General features: G+C 42.0%; 1 protein-coding gene across 18 annotated transcripts in view; it reads left to right on the top strand.

The window, feature by feature from the left end:
- Positions 1-18,196, top strand: part of LOC122549360 (lethal(3)malignant brain tumor-like protein 4) — a 300,541-nt gene that overhangs the window by 159,417 nt on the left and 122,928 nt on the right. For all 18 annotated transcript variants that reach the window (XM_043689041.1, XM_043689042.1, XM_043689039.1 and 15 more), the window contains 2 exons: positions 2,708-2,822; positions 7,992-8,094. In XM_043689041.1, the coding sequence (XP_043544976.1) occupies positions 2,708-2,822; positions 7,992-8,094 (218 nt within the window). The remainder of the gene's footprint in view (positions 1-2,707; positions 2,823-7,991; positions 8,095-18,196) is intronic.

The raw sequence follows: 18,196 nt of genomic DNA on the forward strand, positions 1-18,196 counted from the left end.
TGGAGATCGGCGTGGGGGCGGAGACACATGCGGCGTTGTGGGCGTGTAGGTTAGTGACGTCAGTGGGTGCGGAAGTGGCTGCGGCGACCGCAGAGACAGAGTTATTCCCCATAGCCGCGGAGGTCGCGAATCTGCCGGCGATTGTCTTCATGGCGATCGCGGAGGCGGTTGTTTGGGCGGCGATCGCGGAGGCTGCGAGGTCGGTGGGGGCGGAGGTGACGTCGGCGGCGGTGGCGGCAGCTATTGCCGCGGGCGATGTAGCGGCCGCGTGTGTAATGGCGCCAGACTGATTTCGGAGGCCGATGGAAGATTCTGGAACAGTTGAGGAATCCGGAGTGTGGGGGTAAGTACATGAAAGTTTTTGGTACTTACTGTCTTTGACTCCTGAAGAAGGGCTTATGCCCGAAACGTCGATTCTCCTGTTCCCTGGATGCTGCCTGACCTGCTGCGCTTTTCCAGCAACACATTTTAAGCTCTGATCTCCAGCATCTGCAGACCTCACTTTCTCCTTCAAGAGGATTTAAACAGGTGAAACAAATAAGCTAGAACATGCCAAATGGAATGTAATGTGAATGAATTATCTCTTTTGATAGAAAAATCAAAAGTCAGAATATTTCTTAAATGATGACAGAGTAGACAATGTTACCAGTCAGAGATACTTAGGTGTTATTGTTTGGGAGTCACTATATATACACTAGAAATGTATATATACAGAGAAAAGATGTCATGCTGAGTTATATGGAGACTTGTTGAGAGCACAACTGAAATGTTGGTGTCCTTATCTAAGGAAGGATGTACTTGCCAAAGGAAGAGTGCAATGGAGGTTCACTAGACTAATTTCTGGGATGATGGGATTGTATTATGAGGAAAGATTGACCCATTTTTGTGTGTCTGCCATATCCAAAATTTCAAAGAATAATGTCATTGAAATGTGCAAAATTCTTAGAGCACATGACAAGCTGGATGTGGATGGAATGTTTCCCCTGACTGGTCAGTCAAGAACCAGTGAACATAAACCTAGAATAAGGGGTCTGGTGCTTGAGACCAATATGAGAGGAAATTATTTTCACAATGTGTGTGTATTGAAGCTTTGGAATTCTCTTCCCAACACGGCTGTGGAAGCTCAGTCAATGAGAACATTCAACACAGAAATTAACTGATTTCTGAATATAAGTGAAATTGGGATATAGAGATGATGCAGGAAAGATGCAACGAGGAGAGGACGAACCATGATTTAATTGAATGGTGGAGCAGGTCTACAGGCTGAAAATGGGTTGGCATCTGAAAGATGTTTCAACTGCTATTTTTTACTTGTTATAAGTTCGTGCCTTGCTCAGCCAAGTACTGGAGAGCCATCCATTGCACATAATAATTGCTTCAGGTCAACAGTGGTCTGCTTTATCAGAATTCTTAGGGATGTGTGACCCTCACTGGATGAATGCTGTGCATGGGTTGGGAATTGGGTCATTTCAGAGAGTAGCATGATTGCCCAGTGGCCACTTCTTATGTTGGTTTAGCCACTGAAATAAAACCACAGAGAGTTCCTGTGGAACAAATGCATTTCTACTGCTAATAATCTGTGTGTACATTGAAGAAATCAAATCTGCTTTGAATGAGATGTATGGCAGTGTTCATCGTGTCATTGTGCATTGCTGCACCATGGCGAACCCTACATTCCTTGCAGACTTTTGAGTGTGCTTTAAATTTTGAGTGACTCTGAAACTGGGACAATTAATGTGTAAATGTCTGTCTTGAGCACAGAACTGAGAATCTGGAAGATAGGACTTAGGAGATGGAAAGGTCTTGGGAAAAAGAAGGAGCGCTTCATCAAAACCTAATGCTATTGAACTGTTTCCCTGGATTTTTCACCTCCACCCATACTTTTTTGTCTGTGTGTATATATCCAGGGAAGTTTTAAAGGGGGTTAGAATTTAAATAGTAGAGTTGCATGTTGTTATTTCATAGTTAATTGCCTGTGGTTGGAATTCACTTGTAATAAATAGTTGTTCTTGGTGAGTACAGAAACTTACAGAGCGTTTTTTGTTTATCTGAGTCTATCAAACAATTAACTTGGAGGCTTTGATTAAATCTTTAACTTTTGACATGACCCTGGAATATGTGGAGCTCAAGTATGAGCACATTTTTCCAAGTGGATCATGCCACAACTGTGAAATAGCCAATATTCTCGACAATGGAAAGTGATAGACAGCAGTGAAGGCTGTGTGCCAGACTCCAAAGGGATGAATGTGGGGTCCCATGGCCAGGATAGTGACATTGAACTAGTTTCAGGAAAAAGTTAAGGAACTTGATTTTCCTGATTATTGAACCTTGTTGCTCAGGGATTGAGATGGACAGTGCCAGAGGAAGGGTGCTGTTGGGACAGACAGATATCCTGCATGCCCCACAATGAAGGACAAATATCAGAGATACACCCTCTTTGTTGCATTGCTCACCTGTCCCACAGTTATTGGATCTGATGGATCTACACGGTTGGTGGAGGAGAGGGGAATGGTAGCACCAATGGAATTTAGCCCCAGTAAGTAGAATTGCCACTGTTTTCCATTGTTGATTGATAAATATCTTAGCAGATGGTTGCCTGCTTAATGTTATTAAGATTTTAACAAACTTTTATGTCCTAAAAATCCCATTTTTCTCAAAAATGCAGTAGAAGTTAAAGGTTGAATGTATTTTCCTTGTTTTCTTTCAGGTCCATTTTGATGGGTGGAGCCATACTTATGATCTTTGGTTTGATGCAGATCACCACGATATTCACCCTGCTGGGTGGTGTGCCAAGACAGGTCACCCATTGCAACCACCACTTTGTAAGAGCTTCAAAAAAAATACTTTAAATTACATTTCCCTTCATGTTTAGAGGTAAAACTATGTTTTGAACAATGCAAAAGAAACAAATCTTTTTGTAAAATAATTCATAATGTTTTATTGAAGATGATAGAGTACCAGGTTGTTAAACCTCACATATCAGTTATGGGAACTGACTACCCATGACTGTCTAGCTTGGCTTCCCAGCTGTGGAAATGTAGAAAGTTACTAGAAATGGGAGCTATAAGTTGATCTCAACTGCATTTTACTCAAATACTTCACCTGCATGCTAGCTTCTTCAAAATATTACAAACCTCTTGGGTTTGAGGTGACTGCCTTCAAAAGACCTGGTGTCCACGATATCCTGGTTCTGTAAAGATGAAGAATTTTGCAGGAACTTTTGCTTTTTCTTGCAGCTGGTCTAAGGAGGAAGCATCCTTGGGTACACGCATACCAAATTCTCTATTTTTTCTAGTTACACGTTTCTGGTTCCTCGCGATCAATGTAAATGCAGACCCTACCCAAACAGGGTTATCATTAAACACATGAGAGACAATCTGCCAAGTTTCCTCTAGTCTCTTGATGATTCCATTGTGTACACATTGCAATCAAGTTAACTTTGACAGATTTCAGATGTTCCTTTTGTGACATGGAGTCTATTATTCAATGCCTTCACATGGAATTTACTTACTTGCTTCAATTTGTCTTGAAAATCTGTAGATGTTCAGTTATCTCTTTCTTTAAGACTGTCCTGCAGTGAATAGAATTTGAGCTCCTGAGTGCAATCACAATCTCAGCATTTAGCCCTATATTTTAAGTAAGTACATTGAAAATTTCCATTAATGTTTAATATTCTGCAAGCACTGTTTTCTTCATGGTGAGACTCCTCTTGAATCATGAAATGTATGTAGTCTTGTAAATGTGCAATTTTCTGCCACTGTTTGGGTTCCATGACATGTGTAGCTCCTCGGAAGAAGACTCACCCGAATCACATCATTCAAAATGGTTCATCTTGGTATTCATTTTCAGTGTTTGCTCTCTCTGACTTAAAAACAGAATCCGGCCTCTTTACCCTTTGAGAAGCACCATTCAGATGTGGTTGTGGTTTCGCTCTATTTTCCCGTCTGTATACCATAACCCTTCTCTGTCAAGCATTTATCTATCTCAGGCTTGAATACATTTAAGAACCCAGACTCCATTACATTCAGCAGAAGAGAATTCCATACTTTAGCAACACTGAGAGGGAAAAAAAATCAATTTTGTCTTGAAAGGGAGACCTCTTATTTTTCAGCTATGTCCCCTAGTTTTAGCTCCCCCTGCAACACTGCCCACAGGAAATTGTTTTCAGGTGTACCCACAATCCAATTCTTTTAAGATCTTACATTCTTCAATAAAATCACCCCTCATTCTTCTTGCAACAGTGGGAGGCCTAACCTGTTTAACAGTTACACACAAGGTAAGTCCTTCATGCTGGGGATGAGTCATGTAAAACTTCTCTGGACTGCTTTTGAAGCAATTTTTATTTCAAATCAAGTGATCAAAACAGGTCTTGTTCCATCAATACCTTGCACAGCTGCAGTAAAATCACCCTTTTTTTATATTCCATTTCGTTTGCAATAAACTACAAAGTTCCATGTGCCTTCCTAATATTTCTTGTGTCTACATGCTAACTTTTTAATGATGAATGTAGAATGATACCCAGTTTCCCTCTCAACCACCAAGCCATGTGAGAACTCTATATTTAAATAGTGCACTGCTTTTCTGTTCTTCCTGCTAGATGGTTAAGTTTGCATTTATCCATGTGATACAATAATGGAGTGTAAATGATTGAGGACCTGGCACTGATCCCTGTGGCACCCCACTAGTTGCAGCTTGCCAACCTGAAAAAGACTGATTTATTCTGTTAGCTAATGTCTTTTTTATCTATAATATTACATTATACCATGTGTTCTTGTCTTTTACATTCAAACTCCTTGTAAAGATCCAAGTCTACCACATATATACATATACATATTTGGTTCCCATCAACTAGGAGACAGTGAGGTCTGCAGATGCTGGAGATCACAATTGAGTGTGTGTGTTGCTGGAAAAGCACAGCAGGTCAGGCAGCATCCGAGGACCAGGAAAATCGATGTTTTGGTCCGGAGCAAAATATTGATTTTCCTGCTCCTTGGATGCTGCCTGACCTGCTGTGCTTTTCCAGCAACACACACACTCAACTATATTTGGTTCCCCCCTACCTACTCTGAATGTGACAGCAGTTTAAAAAAAAAACACAGTAGACTGGTTAAACATGATTTCCTCATCACAAAGCCATCTTAGCTTTGTTTGATTACGTCTTGATTTTTGATTTCCTGAATAATGGCTTCTAGAGATATCGGATATTAGGCCAAGTGACCAATCGTTACCTGGATTTTGCCTTTATCAGTTCTTGAATAAAAGCTGTTCGGTTTGCTATTTTCCATTCAGCTGGGACTCTTCCAGAATTCAAGGATTTTTGGAAGATTGAAATGAATGCATTTTCTATTTGTGCCGCCATGGTTTTTTCTAAACCCTTTCTTGGAAACTTAGTCTTAGCACTTGATAATCTTTAGGTCCAGGAATTTTCTTCTGGCGATTGTCATTGTTTTACTGCGATTGCGTCCATAATGGTCACTAATCTCATTTCGTCTGGTGATCTCCCTCAACAGTCACCAAAGCTCATAGCCTTCTGACCCTGCAGAGTCCATGTTTCTACCTCCTTCACAAAATCCACAAACAGGACTGCTCAACAGAATTCATCCCTTCCTACCTTAACTTGATTTTCTTCATCTCTTGTCCACTCCCTTCCCACTTTCATTCATTTTTTTTTAGATTAGATTCCCTACAGTGTGGAAAAAGGTCCTTCAGCCCAACCAGTCCACACCGACCCTCCGAACAGGAACCCACCCAGACCCATTTCCCCTCTGACTAATGCACCTAACACTATGAGCAATTTAACGTGGCCAATTCACCTGACCTGCACATCTTAGAACTGTGGGAGGATACCAGAGCACCCGGAGGAAACCCACGCAGACATGGAGAATGTGCAAACTTCTTACAGACAGTCGCCCGAGGCTTGAATCAAACCTGGGACTCTGGTGCTGTGAGGCAGCAGTGCTAACCACCGAGTCACCGTGCCATCCATTAAGCAGTACCTGAATCCGGATTTGAACCCGGGACCCTCACATTGAAAGTCAGATGGTTAACTACCCAGGCGATTCTTCTGACCCTTGATGTCAGTTCCAGAATTTCCAGTTTGCAGGCTCCAGCCACCTCCTACTCACCATGGACGTGGTCTCACCAGGGTCTCCACTATCTCCTGGAATAAACGCTGGAACCGTCCCCACCCACCACCAACCTCCTCTGCCTGGCTGAGCTCATCCTCACTCTAAACAACTTTTAGCTCCTCCCACTTTCCTCAGGTCAAAGGGGTGACCATGGGTGCCTGCATGGCGTGCAGTTATTCTCATCTCTTTGTCGGATATATGGAACATTCCTTGTTCCATTCCTATTCCAGCCCCCACCCACAAGTCTTTCTCTGCTATATCGATGATCTCACCATAAACCCACTGACTCCCCCATTCCTTTGCCTACCCAACTGTTTCTCTCTGTCTCTGGGCTCTGTCTTCACCTCTTGTTTCCTCATCCCACCTCCCTACTACCCCCCCCCCCCCACCAACCTCCCCTTTAGCATGCATATCAACCTTTTCTGAATTACTATCAGTTCAGAAGAAGGGTCACTGGACCTGAAATGTTAACTCTGCTTTCTCTCCACAGATACAGCCAGACCCGCTGAGTTTCTCCAGTGATTTCTGTTTTTGTTTCTGCACCTGCCGTTCTTTGGGTGTGTTTCTCCCTGTCACTTCTTGGTTTTGAGTTATGTTTAGTAAGTTTCCTAAGTCATCTGCCCCGAGAGTACCTGTTTAAAGCCGCTACCCTTTATTTGTTTTCCATTGTCAATTCTTCAGCTTTGCTCTGTTAACGACTAAAACTAGCCTGAGTTACCTTATAGATTATATTCCCTACAGTATGGAAACAGGCCCTTTGGCCCAACAAGTCCACAACGACCCTCCAAAAAGTAACTCAGCTCGCCCCATTTCCCTACCCTATATTTATCCCTGACTAATGCACCTAACATTATGGGCAATTTAGCATGGCTAATTCACCAAACCCACACATCTTGGAATTGTTTTTGGATTTTATTTTTCCTTGTCAAAGACTTTTAAAAACCCTTACAACCTGTTTTATATTACTCGATAGTTTTTTTCTCATATGCTGCTTTCTGCCTTTTTATTATGTTTTTAACTTTTTGCTGGTTCTGAAAGGGTGTCCATTCCTCTGACCTATCCACCAGTCTTTATGGGTTTGTTCAATATTTTTAATTGTTATCTACCTTGTTTGCCCATGGATGATGCATCCTTCTGAAAGAGTCTTTCATTCTACTGGAATAATTGTTTTGCTGAGAGTTAGTCAAGATCTCCTCAAAAGTCTATCAATGCAGCTCTACTGAGTACCATTTAATCTGGTTTCTCAATTCATTTTAGCCAGCTCTGATTTCACACCCACAGCTACCTATATTTAGGTTTAAAAGAATAGCAATGAACCTTCTTTTCCGTCTTTCAACTGAACATTTGCATAGTTGGATCAGGGTTTCCCAGGATGCAGGCACAATAGTTAAATGTTTGTTGTGGATAGCTCAATGTGTGTTGATTCAACTAACCATCTCTGTCTATCATGACATCCAAATTGGAAAATAAACAAAAATGCAACAAAGTTCCCATTAAAAGCAACAATATAATATTCCAGGCAATAACCCCAAGTTTCTGATATTGTCAAGTAATAATATTTTATTATGCCATTAGAGGCCTTGTTGTGATTGCTATCTTGCACCTGAGATATGTCATTATACTTCACTTTTACTTTGCAAACGTTCAAAGTGAATGGAACAAAATTCTAAGTTCACAGTTGATCCCCAACAGCAAGTTAGAATTACTTTTCTTTTAAAGAATTACAAAATATCAAGTTGAAGTTACAGTTCAATCTAGACAGATTCAACTCATCCAAAACTTAGTCTTTTGATTTCCTAAATTTCCAGATGATTACTATTTCACAATTTAGCATTAGCATTTTTTGTCTTTTTTGCTTTGCAGCTTCACAAGACCTTGTCGCAGTTCCAACTCCTGGAGGATGTCCAACACCTGGATGCAAAGGTGTTGGGCACATCAAAGGTGCCCGGTATACAGGTCATCATAGGTAAGTGGGAAACGCCTTCACCTCTTTCAGACGCAGGACTGTATTTTCAATGCTCCAGCATGTTTTCAGAATTAAGTGCAGAGCAGCAATGTGCTGTCTTTTACAGCTAATGCATGTTTGCGGACGCTGTGTAGCTGTTTGTAGTCTGCATTCAAACAAGACCCTGTGCCAGATGAACTGGAGTAAAACCCAGTGTGCATATGTAAGCAGTCTGAATTAGGCCAATGAGCTACTATTGGAAAATTGTTCACAAGGCAGAAGTGTCTTTCTCCTGTGTGATCCCACCCCTCACTACAGTGTCCATGTGGTAACTGAACAGCACCCTAGGTCTCTTTTATCCAGCATTACTTAGCTGGGAGCAGTGGAAGGAGGGGCAGTGGTTTCCTGTTCTGGTCCAAATGGAAGTGGACCTCTAGAAGCTCGAGGCAGTCCATTCTCTCCGGCTGTAGAAGCAGTTAAACTGGACAAAGAGAATCAGAATAGCTCTCGGGCTGAGGTTATAGAAAGGCATGGCAGGAGGAGGGAGGGGCCTGAAGAGCGGATGTGGCGGGAGTTAATTTCCGAGGCTGGTCTTGCCCAGCCCTCAGTCATGTGATGCTGTGAAGTACACTCCCATCAGCCTTACAAATGCATATTGATAACCCAGAGGACCCAAAGCTCGTGGGAAAACTAAGTCAATCACAAAGAATCCCTATGGTATGGAAGCTGGCCATTTGGCCCATCGAGTTCACACCAACCCTCCATCCCACCCAGACCCACCCCATCCCCATAACCCTGCATTTCCCATGTCTAACCCATCTAACCTGCACACCCAAAAGACAAAATGAACAAAGAAAATTTACAGCCCAGGAACTGGCCCTTCAGCCCTCCAAATCCACTATGTAAACCTACCACCCAATTCTTAAGCATCTGTATCCCTCTGCTCCCCACCTATTCATGCACATGTCCAGACGCACCTTAAATGAATCTACCATGCCTGTCTCTACTACCTCTGCTGGCAACACGTTCCAGGCACCTACCACCCTCTCTGTAAAGTACTTTCCACGTGTATTCCCCCTTAAACTTTTCACCTCTCACCTTGAACGTGTGACCTCTCGTTATTGAATCCCTCACCCTGGGAAAAAGCTTGTCTCTATCCACCCTGTCTAAACCCTTCATGATTTTGTAGACCTCAATCAGGACACTATGGCCAATCTCCCACAGCCGATCCACCTAACCTACATATTTTTGGACCGTGGGAGGAAACCGGAGCACCTGGAGGAAACCCACACTGACGTGGAGGCAATGTGCAAACTCCACACGGGGTGGAATCAAACTTGGGTCCCTGGTGCTGTGCGGCAGCAGTACTAACCACTGAGCCACTGTGCTGCCTAAGACTAAGAAGTAACAGAGCTTTGATATGACAGGCATGTTTAACGTAAAGCTTGCAACTGTAAAGTTTGAAATACTGTTGTAATGTAACAACTGCAGTAACTAATCTGTGCAAGACCAACTCCCACAAACAATAATATAACGTAACTCAGTAGTCTGCTTTTAATTGATTGATGGGCAAATATTAGCCAGGACACCAGGAATTAATCCCCTGTCCTCCTTACAATAGGATTATGGGATCCAACACACCTGCACAGGCAGGTGAGGTCTTGGTTTAACACCTTATGTGATAGACAGCACTTCTGACAGTGAAGCTCTCTTTTAATATTGGAGTAAAGTGTTAGACTTGTTTGCTTTTGCTCAAGACCTGGAGAAGGATTTGAACACGGAGTCTTGTGTCTTGGACAAGAACTGAACAAACACTGACGTGGTAGGCAATGAGTTAGAAAATTTGCTTATTTGTAATAAGATTCATATCTTGGTTTGCCCTGTCACATTATCAAGGCCACTGCTCATGTTGACAAATTAAGTCAAATTTTGTCTTGTAAGACTAATACTCTTGACAGAATTGCTATTACAAGAAATTAGTGAGAGTCTTATGGGACGTGTGCCTTTCACAAAGACATTTAATAATGACGAGTGAATGAATGGCTGGTGCCATGATGGCATTAGTGTAAGATTGAGTGTATGTGGGCTAGTTAAGACTAGGAGAAATAGAAAGGGTATTAAAAAGCTGGCTATAACTCACCAATTCTGCTCTTAACTCATGCATTAGGCTGCCTCCATGCAATCACCTTTTGAGAGTCATAAATTTCCTAGCTGTTTAATTTGAGCCATATTTCATCTGGCCTATGATTTAACAAACCATTCACAAGGTTCCTGGACTTGCTGAAATTTACCACTGAAATGAAGGAAGGACACAATGGCAGCTGGAGCAATCTGGTTCCATCTCCTGAAAGTACTGCTCTAAACACACAGTACATAAAAACTTTTTTCTTATTTGCTAGTCGGGCATACTTTGTTCATAGGAGAAAGTGAGGACTGCAGATGCTGGAGATCAGAACTGAATTTGTTCATAGCAATTTTGCTGTTGAACATTTACTATTCTCTGCATTGCATGGGTGGTACTTTAGCTGCCATAGGTTGGACCTTAGATGAGTGCACCATGACCAGCAACATGCTGCTGAGCTCTTTGTCACTGGATAGCCTGTTGCTCTGAGAGCTGTAGCTGGGGAGCAGCAAGAGGTTGCAAGTCTGGTAGTAGCTTCTCCAAAATGCAGAGGCTGCATTCCACTGACATGTGGTGTGCTTTGAAGGCTCACGTCAGTAGGTCGCAGATAAACCCCACCTCGTGGAAGAAGACGTGTTGACCACTGCATCAGGTGGCCATGTTTTACCAGTCGCTACAGAAGTGGCAGCATTCTTAACATTTTTGCCTTCAGATTTTTCCAGGACTGTGCCAGAGAAATTTCAGGATCTTGTAATCAATTCACAAATGCATAAGACACGTCAGTGAAGGATTCATGATTATATAAACTGCACCAAGGTGATGGCATTCAGGATGAGTGAGTGTTTGGATTTTCATTTCCAACGGGCTCCCTGCAATATGTACAGTTCACATGTCCCCAGGTCACCAGGGGAGCAATTGTTGACCAGTTGGTGCACAACTCAAGAAAAGGTTCATGATGAGCTGTGACGTCCTTGTCCTGTGGCACTTAACGCTGCCTCAAATCTTTGGACCTGGTTGCATACTGAAGAGGAACTGCTAAATGGCCAGTGATGTCCTTTTCAAATGGGGCTGATGATGCTTCTCAAAAACCTGACCCGTAAAACCCATTCGTGCTGCGACAAATTAAACAGTGTTGGAGAGACTGAGCAGGTCTGACGGCATCTATTGGGTGTTGGGGGTGGGGGTGTGAGAGTGACAGAATTAGCATTTCAAGTCCAGTATGATTGTTCTTCAGAAATCTGAGCTCTCAGAATAACTTATGTTCCTGCGAGTTAATTTTTTTCATGTTACATGCAGAGAACACCAAAATCTCTCCATTGCAGTATTTTGTGCTTTCTCTATCTGTCTATCTCCATTTAAGCAATATTTTGCTTGTTTCTTCTTCCCACTAAAGTGAATAGTGTCAAATCTTCCCATATTGTACTCCATCTGCCAAATTTTTGCCTGCTCTTGCCACTTATCTGCATTCCATTATAGACTCTTTGCTCCAGATTTTCAGTCAGAGTCATTGGCAAACAGACACAGGGCAGAAAGAGAGGTAGCCATGGAGCGAGGTGGCCAGAGGTACTGCCTCTGTTCCTGCCTTTGGCCATTTTTATGAAGGTGATGGAGCACAGGGCCCCACCACCTACCCCTTCCTCTGAAGGAAGTTTTGAACAGTGTAGTGGGCTTACTGAGAGCCTGTCTTGGGTAAGTTGATCTAATTTTCAGAGGCGGCTTGATTTTAGAGTCTGCTGGGCTGTACATCAGCTGTGTGAACCAGGAAAGAAGATGGTAGTAGTTTAATACATGAATAAAATGGTTGTACTTCTTCTTTGAATACTTTAACACAGATACTTTATATCCATGCTCAGTAAGGCGAGTTATGACAGTGCTTTGATTGCAAGATGTAAACAATACGTTTCCAAGATTTTACTTTTGCCAACTGTCAAGTGAAAGATCAATATTTTAAATGTGGAAAAATTCATCAGATAAGTTACAGCAGTTTGTCTGATGGATATAAAGGGAGATTATACTTCACGCTCTTGAAAGTGTGACCTAGTTGAATACTTGAGTGTAAACATTTCATCTTTTACCATTGCCTTTATGTATTCCATCTAGAAGTTTCTTGAGACAGCAGTTCTTATGACTGTTTACTCAAGGTTTTATGGCCACTTGACTGCAATCCAACAGCCTGTTCTTTATCAGAGCTTCCCATTGTTTATGCAGATGCTTTGAAGATCCACTTTGTTTTCTTGGAGTTTATGGACTATTTGGTGGCTTCCAGTGAAAGAGTCATAGTCATAGATTTAATAACATAGAAACAGACTCTTTGGTTCAACTAGTCCATGCTGACCATAATCCCGAACTAAACTAGTCCCACCTGCCCATGCCCGGCCCATGTTCCTCCAAACCTTTCCTATTCGTGTACTTATCCAAACGTCTTTTAAATGTTGTAAATGTACCTATATCCACCACTTCCTCAGCAAGTTTGTTCCACATGCAAACCACCCTGTGTGTAAAACAATTTGCCCCATACATCTTTTTTAAATGTCTCTCCTGTCACCTTAGAAATATGCGCTCAGTCTTGAAATCCGACTTCCTAAGGAAAAGATACCTACCATTAACTCTATTATACTCCCCATGGTTTTATGAACTTGCATCAGATCACCTCTCAACCTCCTATGCTCCAGTGCAGTTTTAATTCTGTTCATAAAATAAACAATGAATAAGGGGATAGGGTGAGGGTGATTTAAAATGGACCTGTAAATAGCAGATTGAGAAGCTATGGATTGCTTTGGAAGCACAGGCTCAGGAAGTTTGGGAAAGGAAGCCAGCCTTGCCACCAACCTATTCTGGACTCTGCCTGCCTCCACTCCAATTAAACCAGGATCCCAACAACATCCTGCATGCCAGCAATCTCAAGACCGAGACAAAATTGCAAATGCTGGATTAATCCCACCTCCCGATTTCTGCCTCAGAAGTTAATACTCTGGCCGTTTGTGATCGCCACACAAGTTGCTTTCCCATTTTGTGTTATCAGCAAATTTGGCTACAATACCATCAGAATCTCCATCCACGTTATTACCAGATATTGCAAATAGTTGAGGCCCTTTTGCTGAATCCTGTAGCACTTTCCTTGTTACTGTTTGCCAGAAATTAATTTATTTATCTCGATCCTCTTTTTACTCTGCGTTAGGCCTTATCCATGCTTATTTGTCACCCAAAATACCATAAGTTATTATCTTGTGCAATAAACGTTTGGAAATCCAAATATAAGACTGATTTCCCTTAATCCACCCTGTTTATTGCAACTTCAAAGCCCCCGAGTGAACAGGATTTCCCCTTTCATAAAGCCATGTTAATCCTTTCTGATGATTCTGGTTTTCTACATGTCCTGCCAATACTTCCTTGATAATAGATTTGAGTATTTTGCCAATGCTGGGAGTTTAATTCACTGGCCTATAAGTTCCCACTTTTTGTTCTCCCATCTGCCTTGAATGGAATTATGCTTGCAATTTCCCAATCCACTGGGACCTTTACAGAATCAAAAGAATTTTGGAAGATTATAGCAAATGCATCCACAATACTCATAGATGAATAGATTACACAAACCTAGGGCGAAAGTGAGGACTACAGATGCTGGAGATTAGAGTCGAGAGTGTGGTGCTGGAAAAGCACAGCAGGTCAGGCAGCAGCCAAGGAGCAGGCGAATCGATGTTTTGGGCAAAAGGTCTTCATCAGGAATCCAAGGGACCGAGTAGCCAAAACCTTGTAATTTTTTTTTAAAAAATTAAGCTATATTTGTAATCAAGCTGTTCAGAGATGTTATTGCACACTTCTGGAGCAGGTATGACTTGACAGGCCTCTCGGTCCAGAGGTAAGGACACTACCACTGTGCCACAAGAGGACCCACGCAAAACCTTTTAAAACATGATTGGAAACAGCTTTCCAGTTGCACAAACAACTGTTAACCATTATCCGTTCCTTTCTGCCAATATGCCAATTTTGGATCCAGCTGGCCAATTTCCTTTTCAACATGAGATATTTATTTTTCTAATCGGTCTTCCATGTCGAGGCATGATAGAAGTTTGCTGAACACTTTGTGAGCTACACTGACTCATTTCTCCATTGGCCCTTGTTACCACCTCAGAAAAAGAATCAAATCAAGTTAGTCAGGCACAGAAACAAAAGGAAAGAACTGCAGATACCGGAAATCTGAAACGCAAAGAGAAAACGTTGGCAAACCTCAGCAGCTCTGATGGGGCATGTAGAGAGAGAAGCAGAGTTAATGTTTCAAATCCCATGACCCTCCTCAAAGGTGAGGGAACCTGTGGGATTCTTCACCACAGAAGGCTTGGGAAGCCTAGCGATTGAGATGAAGAGAAATTTCCTCACTCCAAAGGTAGTGAGCCTATGGAATTTTATAATGGCCAGAGCTGTAAAATACCACTGATTTCCGATACTGCCTCCTCTGGGTGGTGAATTGCAAGATCTGTGGAGGTCCATTTTTGGTCCTGTCCCTCCACTTCATGCTTGCCTTTCTGTAAAGGTGGTAAGAACTGCTCAAATTGATTGTAATGATGTGTTCACCTGATGGATGTAATGCATCTGGTGAGGATAATAATGATAATTTATTAAAGAAGAAATGATAAACAGAGTGATTAGATTAGATTAGATTAGATTAGATTAGATTAGATTACTTACAGTGTGGAAACAGGCCCTTCGGCCCAACAAGTCCACACCACCCCGCCGAAGCGCAACCCACCCATACCCCTACAGTTACCCCTTACCTAATCCCACTGGCAATTTAGCATGGCCAATTCACCTAACCTGCACATCTTTGGACTGTGGGAGGAAACCGGAGCACCCGGAGGAAACCCACGCAGACACGGGGAGAACGTACAAACCCCACACAGTCAGTCGCCTGAGGCGGGAAACACTCGCCTGAGTGACACTGGTTGATGGATTGGGGATGCGAGGAAGTTCATTGAAAGATAAGGCTGAGTGCATGTGTAGTGAATGTGGCTGTGAGAATGATGAAGACCTTAATACATAGGAATGAAAATTGGCCATTCATCCCTTCTAGTCTGCTCCGCTATTCAATGAGATCATGGCTGATCCGATCATCCTCCATTCCACTTTGTTTTTCTTTCTCTCCCATAACCTTTGATTCCATATTATTAAAAACCTGTCTGGCTCAGTCTGAATGTTCTTAATAGCTTAGTCTCAAGAGCCTTCTGTGTAAAGAGTGACTACCCACAAGATTGAGTCAAAGGACTCTGTTTCTTATTGTTTGCTACTGGAGATTCTCCAAATAAATTTATTGGGTTTCATACAGTGAATTGACAACATGAGATGAGAGATCCCGTAGAATTGACTAAGGAAATGTTTTAATTCAGAAGCACAGATTTTAATATGGCGTAGGTGTACATGTTTCTTCAAAGTTTGGCAACAGCATGTAAAGTGGAACAAGACTAAAAGATTTCACAGGTGAAAATGAAAGAATGAACAAATATGTTAAAATGCGAATGTGACAAGCAGGAGGCAAATTATTGGTATTATTGCCTTTACAGGATTTTGAAAGCAAATTTTAGTGGTCCATACAAGGTAGTTAGGAGAGTTATTAAAAGTGACTTAATTAATTACTGATCACAGGAAGAGGAATTGGTACACCACATAAAGATGATGAAACAATATAATTGTATGGAATAGGATAAGGAAGAACAAGTGTATCAGGAGCTTCGAGTATCACAGGTTGTCAGAATTAGAAGGAGAAGCAGACAGTTGTCAAAGCAAACCTGCTACAATTCGAGTAGCCAATATGGAAATACTGGGATAGTTAGACGCTGTCTCGTATTTGGAGGGAGGATAATAGGAGGCTCCATTAAGACTACGCAAGAAGTACGAGGAAATCTGTTGAGATATGCCTGGATGTATTAAGTTAGCTCTGAATGACTTGGACACATGAGAGTCAATGCAAATAAAAGTGGTAGTGAAATCTGAAGGACAGGATTAATTAATACATGAAAGTGCAGGCACTGGTCAGGGATGGTCTGCATGGATCTGTTGAAGGTGAATCTTGTCTGACTAACTGAGGTTTTTGCAAAGGTGACTAAATATATTGATAATGTGTAATGCAGTTGGTGTGGTTTGCATGGATTTCAATAAGGCCTTTCACAAGGTCCCATATAAAGGCTGGTCTAAAAGGGAACAGTCCATGGGATCCAAGGCAAGTTGGCAAACTGGATCCAAAGTGGATTTACAAATGGAAGGCAAAGGGTGATGGTGGAGGAATGCTTTTCTGTTTGGAAGCCTGTGACCAGTGGTGTACCACAGGGCTTGGTGCTGGGACCCCTGCTGTTAGTTATGTACATTAAATACTTGGATGTGAATCTAGAGGGTATAATTAGTAATTTTGTAGATGACATAAAATTAGTGGTGTTGGGGATGGTCTCAGGCTGCACTCTGATATTGATCAATTGGTAAACTTGACAGAGTAGTGGTAGATACAATTTAATCCTGATAAGTGCAAAGTGATGTATTTTGGAAGGTGTAACAAGGAACGATGAATGGTAGATCCCTTGGGAATACCGAGGAACGAAGGGACCTTGGTGTGCAAGTCCATAGATCCCTGACGGTGTCAACACAGGTATACAGAGTGGTGAAGAAGGTATATGGAATGCTTGCTTCATTAGTCATGGTGTAGAATATAGGAACAAAGAAATCTTTTCACAACTTTGTAAAACATAGGTTAAACCACAGATAGAGTATTAAGTGCAGTTCTGGTTGCCACACTATGGGAAGGAAGTGGAGATGGTGCAGAGGGAATTCACCAGAATAATGCCTGGGATAAAAAGTGTCAGTCATGAGGAGAGACAGGCTAGGCTGGGTTTGTTTTCTTGTAGTAGATTTCGAAGCTCCTTGGATGCTGCCTGAACTGCTGTGCTCTTCCAGCACCACTAATCCAGAATCTGGTTTCCAGCATCTGCAGTCATTGTTTTTACCTACCTGATGGGAGATCTGATTGAGGTATAGAGTTATGAGACAGAGTCAAACAGTCAGGGCAGGCAGGGACAAGGTAGAAATAATAAATTAAACTGCATTTATTTCAATGCAAGGGGCCTAACAGGGAAGGCAGATGAACTCAAGGCATGGTTAGGAAAATGGGACTGTGATATCATAGCAATTATAGAAATGTGGCTCAGGGATGGGCAGGACTGGCAGCTTAATGTTCCAAGATACAAATGCTCCAGGAAGGATCGAAAGGGAGGCAAGAGAGGAGAGGGAGTGGCATTTTTGATAAGGGATAGCATTACAGCTGTACTGAGGGAGGATATTCCCGGAAATACATCCAGGGAAGTTATTTGGGTGGAACTAAGAAATAAGAAAGGGATGATCACCTTATTGGGATTGTATTATAGACCCCCCTAATAGTCAGAGAGAAATTAAGAAACAAACTTGTAAGGAGATCTCAGCTATCTGTAAGAACAATAGGGAGGTTATGGTAGGGGATTTTAACTTTCCAGACATAGACTGGGACTGCCATAGTGTTAAGAGTTTAGATGGAGAGAAATTTCTTAAGTGCGTACAAGACAATTTTCTGATTCAGTATGTGGATGTACCTACTGGAGAAGGTGCAAAACTTGACCTACTCTTGGGAAATAAGGCAGGGCAGGTGACTGAGGTGTCAGTGGTGGAGCACTTTGGGGCCACTGACCATAATTCTATTAGATTTAAAATAGTGATGGAAAAGGATAGACCAGATCTAAAAGTTGAAGTTCTAAATTGAAGAAAGACCAATTTTGATCGTATTAGGCAAGAACATCTGAAAGCTGATTGGGGGCAGATGTTCGCAGGTAAAGGGATGGCTGGAAAATGGGAAGCGTTCAGAAATGAGATAACAAGAATCCAGAAAAAGTATATTCCTGTCAGGGTGAAAGGAAAGGCTGGTAGGTAAAGGGAATGCTGGATGACTAAAGAAATTGAGGGTTTGGTTAAGAAAAAGAAGGAAGCATATGT

The sequence above is a fragment of the Chiloscyllium plagiosum genome, chromosome 4, assembly GCF_004010195.1.
Source record: "Chiloscyllium plagiosum isolate BGI_BamShark_2017 chromosome 4, ASM401019v2, whole genome shotgun sequence".
NCBI lineage: Eukaryota > Metazoa > Chordata > Chondrichthyes > Orectolobiformes > Hemiscylliidae > Chiloscyllium > Chiloscyllium plagiosum.